Source organism: Haemorhous mexicanus, chromosome 6 (assembly GCF_027477595.1).
Source record: "Haemorhous mexicanus isolate bHaeMex1 chromosome 6, bHaeMex1.pri, whole genome shotgun sequence".
Classification (NCBI taxonomy): domain Eukaryota; kingdom Metazoa; phylum Chordata; class Aves; order Passeriformes; family Fringillidae; genus Haemorhous; species Haemorhous mexicanus.
Window position 1 is genome coordinate 29,043,404 of NC_082346.1, and position 16,420 is coordinate 29,059,823.

Sequence of the window (16,420 nt, forward strand, 5' to 3'; positions counted from 1 at the left end):
AGTATTTTCTTCACAGGCAGTGCCCTGCCATGATACTATCAATTTTTTACTCTTTGACAACTTGCCAAAGGGTCTTTGTTCATCCTGGTAACACCACAGATCTGGTTATTACTAGGGGGCTTGTAGTGACACACAAGTATGTGACCTTAATTGGGACATGGAGATTCCCTGGTTTTGATGCCTGGGATTTTTTACTGATTTTTACAAGATCTGCATGTTTTAATTTTTGAAAATATATGGTGTTATCCTTTGCTGTGTGGGAGTACTGGGATGGCTGGGCTCTTCCATATTTTACAAACACTTTTTAGAAGTTTTACAGGTGATGTGAACCGTCTTGGTTTTTGCTTTATGATAGTTAAACAAAGTATGAGCTATTGAACCACCTTCCATAGTATGCCTTGCCCAGTTTTGAGGCTGGTGTAGTATGAAGTGATCAGGAAAGAGAATGACAGTATAAAGCAGTAGTTCTGTCCAGTCTGAGTAATTTCTGCCCCTAGGAGAGCTGAAATAAAAGAAACTGATACTCTGCACCTTTTTTAAATGTAACATTTCTAGTTAGGTGAGCAGTGGCTGTTTAAGGCAGCTTTGGCAGTTAATATGCAGTCCTTGCAAAGTGGATGTGAACAGAGCTCCAATGACCTTGTAAAAGAGCAGAAATAACAATTTACTGAACCACTAGCCCTGTCAAACTTCATTCTTAATATATTGTTGAGAATAGGATGCCAAAACCTCTCTCTATGAATTCATGAATCACCTTAAATTACCTCCCATTGTTTGGATTCTCCTGGAAACTGCTAAAAACCATACGAATTTAGAAAAGACTTTTTTTTTCCATAGGATTTTGTACATCTCCAAACCATTTTTTAAAATTTCTTTTTAAAGTTGTGGAAAATAACATGGAGAAAATTCTCTTTTTTTCGCACTAGAAGAAACCAAACACAAGTCTTTAATATTGCAAGAATATTTGAAGAGCTGAGTTACAGTCAAGAAACCTGCTTTTGGGGATTTGGCTGGTGATTCTTGATCTTCTCAATGTACATTGGAGTCCTATCTGAATTCATAAAAGTGTGTAGATTTTTCCTTCACATCCTTTTTGTGGACATCAGCTGCACTTTTAGTTCAGACCTGTCAGGTAGGTGTTTCAAGAGACAGGCATAAAATTAGTCCCACTGCTGTCAAGGAGTTTACTCAGTGGAAATGTCTCCATTCCCTGCTTATTGCAGAATGGGTTGAGTAGACGACCTTTAAAGTCCAAGCTATTCTACAGAATTATTAGGGTTGGAAAAACCCTCTAAAATCATAAAGTCCAACTGTTAATATAGCATAACCTTGTTCCTCACTAAGCCATGTCCCCAGTTGCTACATCCACAAATCTTTTGAACACGTCCAGGGATGGTGACTCCATGACTTCCCTGGACAACCTTTTCAGTGAAGAAAATATTCCTGATATCCAATCCAAACCTTCCCTGGCACATCCTGAGGCTGTTTCATCCTGTCAGTTGTTACCGGGGAGAAGAGGCTCACCCACACCTCGCCACAACCTCCTTTCATGTAGTTCTTCAGACCCACAAGATTTCTCCTGAGCCGCCTTTTCTCCCGGCTAAACAATTCAGCTTCCCTGGCACCTGTCATATACCACATGCTCCAGACCCTTCCCCAGCTCCACTGCCATTCTCTGGGCCCCTTCCAGCAGCTCAGTGTCTGTACTGTAGCAAGGTGCCCAAAGCTGGGCACAGGGTTTGAGCTGTGCCTCACCAGTGCCAAGTACAGGGGAGCAGCCTGCGCTGGTCCTGCTGGCCACACTACTGCTGCCACAGGCCAGGATGCCTTCGGTCTTCTGGGCCACCTGGATCATCTTCAGCCAGTGTCAGTCAGCACCCCCAGGTCCTTTTCTGCTGGGCAGCTTTCCCTCCACTCTTCCCAAGCTTGTGGTGCTGGGTGAGTTGTTTGTACAGGATCTGGCACTTCGCTTTGTTGAACCTCATGTGATTGGCCTGGCCTGCGGATCCAGCCTGTCCAGATCCCTCTGCAGAGCCTTCCTGCCCTCCAGCAGATCAACACTGCCACCCAAATTGGCATCATCTGTAAACTGGCTGAGGGTACACTCAGTCCCCTCACCCAGGTCGTTGAAGATCTTAAACAGGACTGGCCTCAGTGCTGAGCCCTGGAAAACACCGCTGGATCTAACTCCATTGGCCACCACCCTCTTGGCCTAGCCATCCTACCAGTTCTCTACCCAATTTATGGTGCGCCCATAAGCCCTGCAAATATTCTAAAAACTGTCCGTTTTATGTCTTTATTTTAAGTAAGCAAGCAACAGAAATAAAAATATCTCTAGTGATTAAAACAGATATAGTCCTAAGTCTGTTGCCTGAAACCAGGAGGATTTTTTTTTTCCTGTGAAATAGAAGTAGAGACAACTGCTGTGTGTTATAATAAGTGTCCTTTAAACTTTGCCATCTCCCCAGTTATGGAGGTGTAATTTCTTTCAAAAAAGAAACTGTTGCAGTAAAGTGCCAATGCTTCTGGTTTCTGCAGTAACAACATATTTTTTTTAATAGATAATGAACATTGCTTTATTAACAAAATATACTGGTACACCTTGTTTAGCATCCCAATTTATAAACAGAATGAATGTTTGTATTGTCGTGTAGAACCAGCTTACAGGTTGGTTCCAACAAGTCTCATCATTGCAATTGTGAAAAACTGAAATCTGAGGGTACAGTTGAGAACAAGCACCAGTGAGTTCCGTGAGCACTTGCAAAGTTTCCCCCAGATTAAATAATGCCAAATATAGAAAATTTACTTCTATAAGCATGATGTGAAATATGTTTGGTTTGATTACCATTGAAATGAAGCCATTGCTGAAAGCTTTACAAACAGAATATACCTTGTAGAATTTCTGCTGGCATTTTAAAAGAACTATTGATAAAAATAACTATTTTCAATGTCTTTTCATTTCTTTTGTTTAATTTTTACTTTCTTTTGGTCTCTTGCATGAAGGTGAAAAAATGAGCTGATAGCTAGGAAAGTATATTTTATAGGCTTAAGAATTGTTTTCCAGTGTTGTAATTTTAGGAGCTGGTGATCTAATAGCAAAAATATCAAATTGAGCTAGATGACATATGAAAAGAGAATACCCATTTCCAGCTGAAGGGAAAAAAATCAGAAATCTGTCTTGATAGTGTCATTGTGCTATTGTCTGAGTATTGCAAACACGTGTTAGCTCTTACTGAATTACTGAAAAATTTAAATCACTCCTTTTTCCTTCTACCTCCTGGTAATAAAGTCAAGGAACAATCATTTTTCCATCTCTAGCCTCAGTCTTCTCACAAAATTAAGGGGCAGTTATTTTCAGAGACACAGATGAGAATGGGTATTTATCTCGGCTGTCTTGTACAAAAAAAATTGGCAATTTCATGTTGTTTTTTCTTTACTTTCCTTTCACATGGAATCACAGACATCCACTAATGACCTGGGAGCTTAGCCAAGAGCTAGGCAGTGGGACAAAATGCAGGATATTTATAACTTCATTATTATCCATCATTTATTCCTTGCTCTCTTCATTGAAGAGAGGTATCATTCAGTATAAAAAGACCCACTTAATTTTCACAGTATTTATTTTGCTCATTTTAAGAGTATCAGTAAAATTAACTGCCCTCCCTTTTTTTAAAATTCTTATTTCTTTTCAGTGGTCATTCAGGCACAGATAAGAATGGTATCACAACATTTAAAGTGACAGCTTACATTATTTTTCTGGCAGGAAGTAATAACTGGGGCAGGGGAATGAGAAGTCTAAAACATCTGGCCATGGAGTAAAACAGTGTGACTGTAGAGAATATTGTGTTGCTTCTTCCAGCTGAGACATTAACCTTTGCTAGACCTTTTGAAAAGCTGAAGATTTTAGCTTCCCCCGTGGTTCCATTATTGAATGATCTGGCCCAGAATTCCCTCAGGAAAAATTTTCCTTCCTGTGATATTGCTGGCACTGGTTAAGTCACAGTGTTACTGTTCTGCCGTTGAAGATGCACTGCACAGGAATTAAATCTCTACCTCTGACACCCAACCCAGCACTCAAACCTGTAGTCCCGGGTTCTTGGGACAGAGAAATGAAACCACTTCATTTCTCACCTGCTCATTAAGTGGTTTGTAGACAGTGTTGCAAATTGTGTGTAGCTTGCCAATTGCTTCCAATTTTCTTCCTTTCCCTAAGGAGGGAAGTCTAATTATCTATTTTAAAGACCCCAAAACCACAAAATGCTATGTGTGAATCTTAAAGTATTCATTAGTAAAGCCAAAAATTGTCTAGTGTTTTCCAGTGTAGAAAACTTTATTATGACAAATATAGCTGGGCTGAGCTAAATCAATATTGATGTAGTGTCAAATGCTGTAGAGTTTGGATTATATGGCTATTACATTAAAATTGCTCTTCTATAAATCAGTGATAACACAATAGGAATCCCTATTGGAAAGGAAAAGAGATGAGAGGTATGTGCTTTTGTACACATAGATGAAAATACACAAGTTGATGTTTACAGCAGAATACCAGCAATTTTATAAAAAAATAAAAGAATAAAAGAAGTAGAGAGTAGAGTTGTGTCCTTGGTGGTGAAGCAGTTTAAAACTTTTAAAAGTTCAGGTTCTATCAGAACATTTATAAATTGGACTGATGTGGTAAGCAGAGATTTTTTTCCTTTTTTCAAAAGGAGAGATTTTTTTTAAATGAGTGAATAAGGTATTTTCATGAATTTGTAATTCAGGAATAAAATGGCAGGAATGTAAAGCTACCACTCAGCCTATTCAGGATCCAGTGTTCTCCCCCCTGTTCCCCCCAGAACAACAATAGATTTGTCAAATATTCTCTGTGACTTTCTCTAGTATTTTTATTCTATGGTTTCTCCTAAATACCTTAATCAAGCTTGAACTTTCATGCTAAATTTAAACATTTAACATTTCATGTTAAATTTAGTGTCTGTACATTACAACACAGAGCAGGCAGTTTTTCCACTGGAAAAAAAAAATTACACCTGATAAGAAGAACAAAGAAATCATTGTTGTCTCTCACAGGGAGAATTAAAGCACAAAGGGATTTCAGGACACACAGGAAGTCTGTTGGCAGAGCCAAGAACAGAACTGTCTCTTAAGTTCTGCTGCAAATGCCTCTGCCAGGGGCCAAGCTGCTTGAGCTGGAGAGAAGCCGTCCCTTTCACAGCCCTGCTTCCGGTTGGACTGGGAAAAAGAAACTGAAAAGGCAGGATAGAGAGAAGGAAAAGAAATAATCCTGGTTGTGAAGCTGTGGCCTCTTGTTAAGAGAGTAAAAACGTTCCCAAACTAACCAACCGGTGCCTTCCCCCCTTCCGCTTTATCCCATTCAAAGCAAGGAGTAATGTTGCTGAAGTAATCCAAATGTCACAGTGGAGGGTTCTGTGCAGCTGATCAGCATAATGTGCTTCCCTTTGCTTGTGCCTTCTCTGCCCATGCACAGAAAGCCCTTTGGCTGACATTTGTGTAATATTTGTTAAGACAAAACACGTGCAGAAAAAGCCTTGCGTTATTGGAACGACCTCCTAGATTTGTTTTTACATATTCCTTCCTTGCATTCTCTTTCTGCCTTTTTATTTAAATTAATCTTGATGGGTTTGTAAAGATTGGGCGATGAAGGCTTTTATTATTTTGGCAGGAATTGCTTAGTTCTGTATAATTCTTTTTAATGAAATGTTTTTTCACCTTAAATCTGAGTCTTGGAGGCTACATTTGAGATGTAGCATCAATTTAATTAAACATGATTTAGTTATGAGCCAAACAGCAACAGCTTGAAGTGGGCAGGACTCTGGAAGGAAAACACACTACATATGAGATGCAGCTCATCTGTAGTTCACAGTGGAGACTGTGGCAAGCAGATACTGCAGGACTGAGCCTCTTACACTTCACACAGTTACTCAAACTGTCCTGCCCTATTGGCTGAGTGTGACTTTGTGGGTGTAGTAAATAGGAGCACCTCTTTAATACTTGATTCATTTTGTAGCTGTGTCTGCTGCAGTTGTATTGATACTCTGAAGCTTTCTATCTACTGATGGGGAAGTTTTCCCTTATCTTGCTTGCATGGCAAATCTTACATGGAAATCAGGCTGTCGAGTTTTTTCAACCTTTGTAAAGTCACTTGTTGGTTCTGTGGTCAAAAGTAGCTTTTGGCTGTGTGTCTTGCTTCAGTTGGGTCTTTTCCACTTTCATTGAACTGGGGTATTTTAAAGGCAATTTTTAAATTGTGCTGTGAAAAAAGATAATTGTTTTTCATTTTGATCCTGGTTATTAGCTGTGGTAATTTATCTTAGTATTCTAACTTTAGCCTAATGTTTTTCAGTGAAACTGAAAACTGCTTTTGTTGAGTTGTCAATGTTGATGCTTGTGGACTATGCCTGTAATAAGTAGCAAGTTTATTTATTCAGAAATCTTTTTATATTCCTTTTTTTGCCTTTACCAAATAAACTCTCTAGAAATTTCTGAGATTTCCAAGTTGGGTTTAGTGTCCTAATGTTACTATTACACATTGACCATTTCAGACACTGGCAAATAAGAAAACAGATACTGTCCAAATAAGACTCGATAAACTATTCTATTAACTTGTTGCTTCCTCCTTCTGCATCCCCCTCCTTTTTCCTCTGCTTCAGTCAAAGTTGGTCCTTGCTTGCTCATTGTTCTCAAAGCAAAGTCTTATAATGCAAGTCTTATTTTCTTGAAGTTACTTAGGGGAAAAAAGCCCTGAGAGCCAGAAAATGCTTATTTATCAATATTGATCCCTTACATTTGCAAACTTGGCATTATGTGCTGTATCTGAAAGTTTACTGGATTTTTTTTCCATGTGACTCTGAGACTTGGCTTGAATGACTTGACATTCAGTTTCTCAAATTATTAAACCCCAAAGCATAACAGTCAATTTATTGCAATTTAAAACAATTGGGTTTTTTTTCCTTCTTGCAGTCTGATTGGATTAAGAAAGGGAAGTCTTATGCTCAGGAAATTCATATTGCCAGACCTTCATTTCTGATAGAATAACCCCATTATCTTCAAAATTAAAGCATTTAGTAGTCTGAGATGCTATCAGAGAATAAAGAGAGCCCCTTCCACTTACAATGTAAAATATCTATTTGTTGCCATCAGCTGTGCTAGGTGTGTATCTATTCAATGCATACTAATTCAAAGAAAATTCAAAGGTACTGGCATTAACTGAGCCTTGTGTTACTAAGTCAGTAGCATTAATTTGAATCTCATGCATTAGAGAACAGTTTAATTTTCTCCAACCTTTTGGAAGAACAAAAGAAAAACTGACAGTCAACACACTTGTGTCTGTCTTAGTATGTGTCACAGAGAGGTTATAGATTCAAGGGATTATCCACAGGCCATTGGTTTGATCATAACTAAGGAGTCAAAGAATATAAAAGAAAAAAGTCTTTATAACATGCACAGGCAGTTGGGAGAAATAGAACATGCTTAAACTTTTTTTTCAAAAATAAATAGGCCTTTTTAAAAAGAATACTTTAAAAACAAAAGCCTTCACACTTTTAATATTTGAGCAAAAAATTCACTGTAAACTAGAGTCCCAAATCATTACTGTTAATGAAAGAAATCTGAAAATTCTTTCACTTTTGGTGAGTAACTCCATGCCATATTTTACTTCTTAGCAGTAGAGCAAAATATACTTCAGAAAAAAAATATAGCCATCTGTCTACTAATGCATACTTGTACAGAGACATGCAGGTCTGGTGTGATAAAATATGATACAATCTTAGGCTAATAAATATGGTATTTTTCAGTGTCTTGAAAATTCATCATTTAAGAAAGACATAAAAAACCCACTATAAATTCTGGCTCTTAAGCTAGCAAAGAAGAGCTGAGAGAAGATTTCTGATTCTGCTGTCCAAATGGGAAAGAATCAGAACAGATTATTGCTCTTATAAATCTCTTGGTAGTGAAAAAGATTGTTATGCTTATTACTCACAAATCTAATTGCAAATCATGTTTGCAATTTCTAAAAAGGAAGACTTTAGTATTATACTCACTTTATAAAGGTTCATACAAAGAGGAGAAGAAATGCCACTTGTCACTTGTCACTGTTTCTTAGGACAGGTGGTATCCTTCTTTGAATCTCCCAAGCTCCTTCAATTTTTTAATCTTTTGGTAAGACAAGGTGCATTTCCAATTGTTATTAGCTCCTTCAATTTTTTAATCTTTTGGTAAGACAAGGTGCATTTCCAATTGTTATTCCTCGTATATAATTTTAAAAATGACTTTGTGGAAAGGTTAAAATTCTCAAGCATTCTTGAAGAAGCAACCCAAAAACATATCTCAGTTTGTTCTACCAAATTTTATTTTGTTTTAATTGAGTAATAAATCCTGACGTTCTTGTCAGGGGTGACCTGATACTCCCTGCAGATTTTTGGCGTGGATTTACTTTGTGTTCCATGCTGACTTCAGTTTATACTTCATAATTTTTAATTTCTAAAAGAGGTTGTTTGCAGAGTGACACATTCATTTACCCTCTAATACATTTGTATTTCAAAATAATTAAATGGTCTTTCTAGTCTTCAGTTTTAAATAGGATTAACTCAACGATGATAATTCAACAGTTGTCTTAATGCCTTCTCATAACGTTTTCAGAAAGGCAGGGTTTTTTTCCCACTGTTTGGACTGCTGACAAGTGATAAATTGTAAAATATTTCACAGATCACCGTGGGATATGGGCCACATACAGCTGGGCAAGTGCAGGGAGCAGACATGGCAAAGGCAGTCAGGGCTTTGTTAAGGGCTCATTCTTGCCTGGAACAAAGTGAGCAGTGCCAGTCACGCAGAGCAGCCATGCAGGGAAGACAGAGTTGTCGCAGCCAAATGGTGTGTTCTCTGCAGGAAACCATATCCAACTCGTGTTCCTTCAAAAGCCTCATCTTCCTGAAGTTTCTTTTCAAATGTGAGACTTGGAAGGCTCCCAGAAGAATCTTCTTTTCCCTGCCACCCCACCCTCATGATCAGCAAAATTTGTGATTCAATCTATTGTATCATGAAATATGTTAGTACATATGCCCAGAATGATTAATTAGAGGATTTTTGGTACAATCTGCAGCTGTTATTGCTGATGGATATTTGGACTAATGCCTCTGATATTAAAAAAGTTTTGATTTCAAGTACTCTCCTTCCTTTTTATACAAGTAATAAATTCATTGCTGTGCTTCACTTCTCCATTTTTTCTGCAGTACACCAAAACAAAGAGGCTTTTCTAACTAAATTGAAGTTTTATTCAATTAAATTAATTGTAATTTATCCTCACAGAAGGAGAGAGTAATTTACTAGAAAAAATGAAAAAAAACCAGTACAAATCAGCTTTTAATAGAAGTTCAGCAAATATTTTTTTTTAAATTCTGATGCGTCACCGTCCCAGGGTTATGTCACTGTTTTCAGAATATCTAGTTTTGCTTGTATTATATGTCTTCTCTCAAGACCTAATTAAAAATTCTGATTTGAAACATATTTGAATTAAACATCTGAGTAACCATGTGTGTTTAATACAGAGTAAATGTAACAGCTTTAACTGAGACTGTGGTGTTAGAGGCTCTTCTTTCAGAGCATCCAAGGTACTCCTGGAGAGAGGGCATGCCCAATAATTTGCACACTTGGCTTAAATTGCTATGGATGCTCTAGAATTGCAAGAAATGTTATGAACACTAGTGAGATCACCCCACAATCTTCTACTAATGGATAGCATTATTCCTACTTTATCTATAGGAAAATTGAACCATGAAAATGTTAAATGAGTTGCACAACATCATACAAAAGTTTCAACAACAGAATAAGAAGTAAAATGCTGTTGTTCTAAAACACCAGCTTCAATGTCCAGATGACATTGATTAGTGTTGCTATCCTGAAAGCTTTCCATCTGTGAAGATTTAATTTTATTATACTCAGCTCAGTTACTAACTCTCAAAGATCCATTGTGAACCTTCAGAAAGGAGGACAGCACTTAATGAGGAAACTATCACAGAATCAAGATACCTCTCTAGGCTGCATTTATCCCTGTTGTGAGAGGTTCTACCATGTGAAGTGTAGGTTTCTAAATTTATATGGAGTCCTCCAGTTCCTTTTAGTACAATGAGCCATGCAAAATCCCTGAATTTATTCAATGTTGCTACTCTGAAATGGGCACAGTATTGCCTTGCTCTCCTTACTTCAAGATAATTAATCCTGTAATTTCTTAGTCCTTTATACTGCTTGACTCCGGCCCTCTGTCAATCTTCAAAACTAGTTCTTGCCATCTTGAACTTAGATTCTTTCCTCCTGCTCCTTATATTCACATTCCCAGCTACAGATTTCATTGAGGTGCTCACACAGGAGGAATTTTCTCCTTTAAACTTAAGTGTCCTGTCTTAGAGATGTCCTGCAAGTTTTACATGCTAACCAGGTAAGGAAGAGATCCTAGGGGTGCTTCTACTGAGGGAAAGTTCAATGTTCACTGGAGAATTGACATGAGAATAACTTTCCCTGCACCCTGAGTCCTTTTAGGCTCTCTGCAGGGCTTGTACTTACCTGATAGCCAAATTTGCTGCTCACAAGCAAATGTGTGTGTGCTCAGAAGCACCCCTGCCCGGAATCCCTTGACCATCAGCTTAGACTCTACTCCTAATTAATATTCCTTACCTTAATATTCCTCACCTTAAACATTCCTTGGTAAGTTTTACACAGCCCTGCAGACCCCATGTAAATATCCCAAATTCTCCTGTTTCTTTTTTCCCTCCTGATTGTTGGCTGTGAAGTCCAGGTTGGCCCCCTCCAAAGCTCTGCTTCATTTTCTTAATGGCCTCCAGTAGCAACTGGAGAGTTTGTCTCTACGTTTTTTTTTTATCCTTTGTCTATTGTGTTTGTATCCCTGTGTTTTGTTCATGGCTTCCTCTGTATGCTTTGAATGGAAAAGTTTCTTGAGCTGATAATCCTAGTGAAGCAGGTACTCTGACGTGCCACATACCTTTACAAATATGAGCAGGGGTAGTCAAATTTTGCCAAATAAGAATGTTATTGATTCTCCAGCTGGAAATGAGCATCTTGTCCTAGTTTGAGTTGAAATATGATGTGAAAACTGAAGTCTCAGGAGAGGATTTTCCATCTGCTTTCTGGGTAGTTTAGGTAAAGTGGTGATATCTATGATTTTTTTCCTATTGATTTTTGTATCAGTTTTAGTACATTTATCTGTCCATTGGAGAAGCAAACGACCTGGCAGTGGATGAGATTTCCCAGCACCGGAACACTGAAATGCTATATATATCTCTTTATAGATACTAACCAGCTTTCTGTGTGAACAGCAACACCATTAATGCTTGTAACATCTTTTTTGCAAGGCCAAAGTGTGCAGAGGGGTTGGCAGCCTCCCTGCTGGAACCTTTTGATCCACAATGCACTTCCTGGCAAACCTTACTAGGTGTCCTTTCAGCTGGTCTAGGGCAAGGCTTTGCTGCCCTGAGAACATGTTCACAAAGTGAGTCACCTGAGGATCAAAAAAAAAAAAAAAAAAAATGGAGCAGGGAAAGTAGGAGGGCTAACTGGTCAGATCTTCCTCTATGGGTGGTTTGGCAGTGTTGGCCCAGATTAAGCAGCAACAGCAGGACCAGTGCAAGCTTTAGAAGTCCTGAGAGGCTGACAAGGATTTTCTGGTAACAGGTCCTGGCTCTGTAAACAATGAGCAGAAAAAGACACATCACTGTGTGTTTGGTGGGAAGAGAAGATAAAGCATGTGGCCTCTGGTTGTGTCACTTACTGACCAGATGGGCCAGATAGAAATATTTCTTGGCTGAAATCTGTGTGCAGGTTTGACTTTTCTTTGCTTCTGATCTGTAATTTTGATGCTGAGTTTATCTAATTGCATAGAAGAGCCTTGATCATGCCTTTCAGTCACATTTATGATGAGAACTGTAAACACTCGGGGTAGGAAAGATCCTCAAGAATTCACATAGTCTGAATATAAAATGAGAGATAGCAGGCAGGGAAGCACTTAAGCACTACTACTCTATGTCAGCACTATGCTTGGCATACCAGTATCTTAAGGAAGATCTAACAAGTGAATGCTGAGCACTCAACATTGAGTCTGATAAAACAGAAAGACAAATGTGTGAAGATCCTTGTTTCCATGGAGTTATTAAAGGAGCAAGATCTACAAGTAATGAAGAGTGTTTGCAGGGAGACGTATTGTCCATGCACTGTTTTATTTCTCTTGATCTTTTCAGGTGTTCCAGGACCTTGGCACTTCTGTGTTGTCTGGTGCATTTAGAGGATACAACATCTGCCTCTTGGCATATGGACAGACAGGTTCAGGAAAAACTTACACAATGATGGGAACACCTGTGAGTTACACCATTCATTTTAAACTTGGGGCTGAGGGCAGGATGTCTAGCAGAAACATTGCTTTATTTTTAAAGGGTGGTTGCAGTGCTTGTTGAGCAGAATGCTTACACGTGTTTTATCCAGTTTTAAACTTATAAAACGTAAGCCTTTACATTTAGGTAAAAAATAGAATATCAGGTAAAAATATTAGAAAGTGTGGTGTAATTTAAATATTTATTATTAGATAATCTTCTTCTTACTACATATTAATCTTATCACAGATTTAGAGGACAAAAAAAGCACCTTAATATCCCGGAATAGTTTTGGATTTTAGAAATCGTAACCTGAGATAATACAAAGTATTCATTTCTATGTGATATTTTGGCAATCTGGCCCATGCTGAGATTAAGTTGCTTTCCCAAACAAAAGTGGATACAATTCACAGTAATGGTTTTGTAATAGGCTTGATCATTACTTGTAATATTGACCTGTGGAAAGTAATGCTTCACTTCCAGTTTTGACACGCGTTTGAATGGACTTTACGGAAGCTGATAAATTCTAAGATTGTCTACCAGGCATCGCCTAAAGTGCATTTCAGTCTTGCTACTCAGATTGATGGAGTCAGTTGATGATTTCCTGTGTTTTCCCACAACAGAAGGAAATTCAATTTTTGTCCATGAATATTATTGGCTGTTGGTGAAACATACTGCTAAAAATAATAAAAAAAAATTAATAGTTTGCATGAGTGGACCGGTATTTTCTTCATCCATGGAATTCAATTTTTAAGGTGAAGGAAGGGCAAAATGTGTTTAAACCCCAAAGATAAGAGGCCTGTTCTAACATAGTTTGTTCTTTTGATGAGAGTTTGGATTTTTAAAATTTTTTTTTTTCAATAGGCATCAGCAATAGGATTTAGTTACATTATTACCAGATTTTTTCAAGGAAATTTCTGGATCTAATTTCTGGATTTGTGTTTCTAAGAGATTTCTTGCTTTAAAACTAATTTCTTTCTCCAATGCGATACTGATTTGGGCTGGTCTTTAAAAACGTGTATTCACTGTGAAACGGTGTTCCAGTGTTTGGTATAAACAGAACTTTTGTCCATGGCAGTCCACTTGGTGAACCTGGGACTTTCTTCTTTTAACACAGTTTCAAGTGTGCTTTCTGAAAAAAGCCTTTCATGCCATTCAGCAAGCAGAATCCACCTAAGCCCTGGTGTCTTTCCCAGGGTGTGTTGGCACTGCTAAAGTGTGAGCAATCATATCATGAGGAGAGTTCATCACACAAAACCACACAGTTTCTTCAGTGCTGTGTAGACTGTTTGGGCAAAATTTGCATCACCTAGTCTGGGTATTGTTAGCAGCCCCATATCCTGTTCTCTCTGAGACACAAAATTTGTAAATCTAGAATATAAAGCTGTTCCAAGGCTCCTCGGTGATGCCATAGCATGAAGAAATAAAACTAGTATAAGGAAAACCCAGAAATATTCATGAGCAATCAAGCTAGTTTCAGTGTTGGCCTGTCTTCATCTAGTTTGCAACACCTCTGACATAGACATGTCCAATATCATTACATCAAACAGCTTTTGGATTTACCCCAAGCCCCTAAATTTCTCATCAATGCTGTGTACATTGCTCTAAAATTACTTTTGGTACAATTAGAGATACTGTTCTGAATTACACTGCATGGCTGTTTGTGTTGCGACCCACCATAGTCATTACTGCACTATGATTCTGTCCTTTTCTTAAAATTTGGCTTTTGTTTAAAAATAGATTTTGCATGACTGTTAGAAAATATATTATTTAATTTTTTTTTCTGTTTATTATTTGAAGGCGTCCATTGGGCTGACACCTCGTATATGTGAGGTATTTTTTTTCTTCACTTAAATTTGTTTAAGCAGTTAGATTTTCTTAATGTATTTTAAATTTACATAAACTTCCTGTTTGTGAAGGGCCTCTTTTCTAGGAAGGATGATTACTCAGACCAGATGGCATCGTGCAGAGTAAAGGTCAGGTAAGTGTGTTACTATTCTGGACAACAATATGAAGGCTTCTCACATACTCCTGTGATCGAACAAAGTAAAGACTAGTTTATTTTGGTTTTTTGTTTTCTTAGATTATAGTAGTTTTGGAACAAGGGGGAAAACACAGAAGGATGAGAAAGTATTGGGTTTAGTTTTCCATCCAAGTATAGCTCTTTGGATGCTGTCTAAGTATAGCTCTTTGGATGCTGTCTGTACACTTTTGTATAAACAGCTGAAATAGGAATGCAGTGAAAATTTACTTGCTTTGTTTAACTCCTAAATTGAGCCATAATCCTACATTCCGGTCTTATTCATCGTTCCCTTGGATTTAATAAAGCACTCTGTTTGGAAATCTGGGGGTTTGAGCCCACTAGTGCACAAAATCCATGTAAGAGTCAGTTACATAGTCTAAATACACAGTTCACTGAGTGAAATTAGCTTTCCTTTTTTTTTCTTTTCAGTTTTCTTGAAATCTATAACGAGCGTGTCCGAGACTTGTTGAAGCAGTCAGACCGCAAGAAACCTTACACCCTTCGAGTTCGAGAGCACCCTGAGACAGGACCCTATGTCCAAGGTGAGAGTGGCCTTCTCACACAGCATCACAGCTGCAGCTGGATGCATGCCACTTGCACGTGTTTGTGTCTTTGCATGTATTCCTGCAACGATCATAATTGCCTCTGCCCTTCAAGGGTTACTTCTCTCAAAGGTTTTTCTTACTGTATGATCACCTGTAGTACACTGAAAGCTTTGCCTCTGTTATCCTCCTGGCTGGATATCCTGCACTGTCTGCCTTTACAGCCTTTTTCTTTTTCTTCCTTTTATTTTAAAGAAATATTAACTTAATCAAGAAGTCTACCAACATTAGCTCTAAATGTGTTCTCCAGACCAGCCTAAGATCCCTTCATACCTGTTTCATACCTTGGCAGCAGAATATACATTAAAAAAAAAAAAAATAGTAGATAAATTTAACTGTTTGATGTTGCAGGGCAGGCCATGAGAGGCAATGAAAATCTCACCCAGTGAAAACCTAATAAGCTTGATTTTCAATTGTGAGCTTTTTCAGTTGTCTTTCTTAGCTTAGTTCTTGCCTTCTCTCTCATTTTTTTTCTTCTACTTCCATTTTATTTTTAGTTTTGATTGGTGCTTTTACCTCAAGGTCTCATACAGCCTTCAATTGCACTCTGGCCTTTGGCATTTCATGATTGATTCACTCCTGGTGTAAGGTTTGCCAGCTACATTTCTGTGTATCTGACCAACAGCTGACAAAAATCACATCTCAAAATCAGTGCAAAATCATACCAAGTAGATTTGCAGTGGACATCAGAAGGAAGAGTGTTTTCCAAACTGGGGGTTTGTTTAGAAAGTAAATGCATGCATTTCCTTTTCTTCTTGCCCTATATCCAGTGGGCAGAATTCCAGAGCAGCCTCTGCAACTGCTTGGCTGGCCTTGAAGTGAGAAGTAATACCTAGGGTAGTACACAAAATGCCTGTCACGTAGGATGTTACAGATCCTGTCACATCAGAGCAAATACTGATTTGTCATGGCTCCAAAATAGAGTCCTTGTCTCTGTTTAGTGGATTTCTCTTTCTCTCCCTGGTTGATTTTTCTCCCTGTTTTTCTTTATTACGGCATCACACATCATGAAGTTATCCTTCCTTCAGAGATTAAGGGAAGATGTGACAGCAGATGGAGTGACTTGGCTGTGTGATTGGATGGAGCCTGATTGAATGGAGCCCAGCTCTGATTCCTTGGACACCTGCTCTATTGGTCATAGTGCATCCAACAATCCATGGTCGTTACCAATTCCTCCTCTCAAAATTTGAAATCAGCACTTGCAGAGTGTTGAACTTGCATGGTCCTGTACACAAGGGTCTATCAGACATTCTTTGTTGTTTCAGCTGTGCTTTCCCAGCACATCAGCCTCCTCTTTTAAGGAGACTTGGAAAATAATAGATGAATTGACGGTCTCATTAATATGGCAAACATAATTCTTTGAAAAGTAAATTCATAGGCATTTGGCTTTTATTGAGGGTTTTCCA

General features: G+C 38.2%; 1 protein-coding gene across 1 annotated transcript in view; it reads left to right on the forward strand.

Annotated features, from left to right (window-relative positions):
* Positions 1 to 16,420, forward strand: part of STARD9 (StAR related lipid transfer domain containing 9) — a 95,912-nt gene that overhangs the window by 26,060 nt on the left and 53,432 nt on the right. Inside the window, exons 4-7 of the mRNA XM_059849554.1 lie at positions 12,261 to 12,377; positions 14,190 to 14,222; positions 14,309 to 14,370; positions 14,842 to 14,954. Coding sequence (XP_059705537.1) covers positions 12,261 to 12,377; positions 14,190 to 14,222; positions 14,309 to 14,370; positions 14,842 to 14,954 — 325 coding nt within the window. The remainder of the gene's footprint in view (positions 1 to 12,260; positions 12,378 to 14,189; positions 14,223 to 14,308; positions 14,371 to 14,841; positions 14,955 to 16,420) is intronic.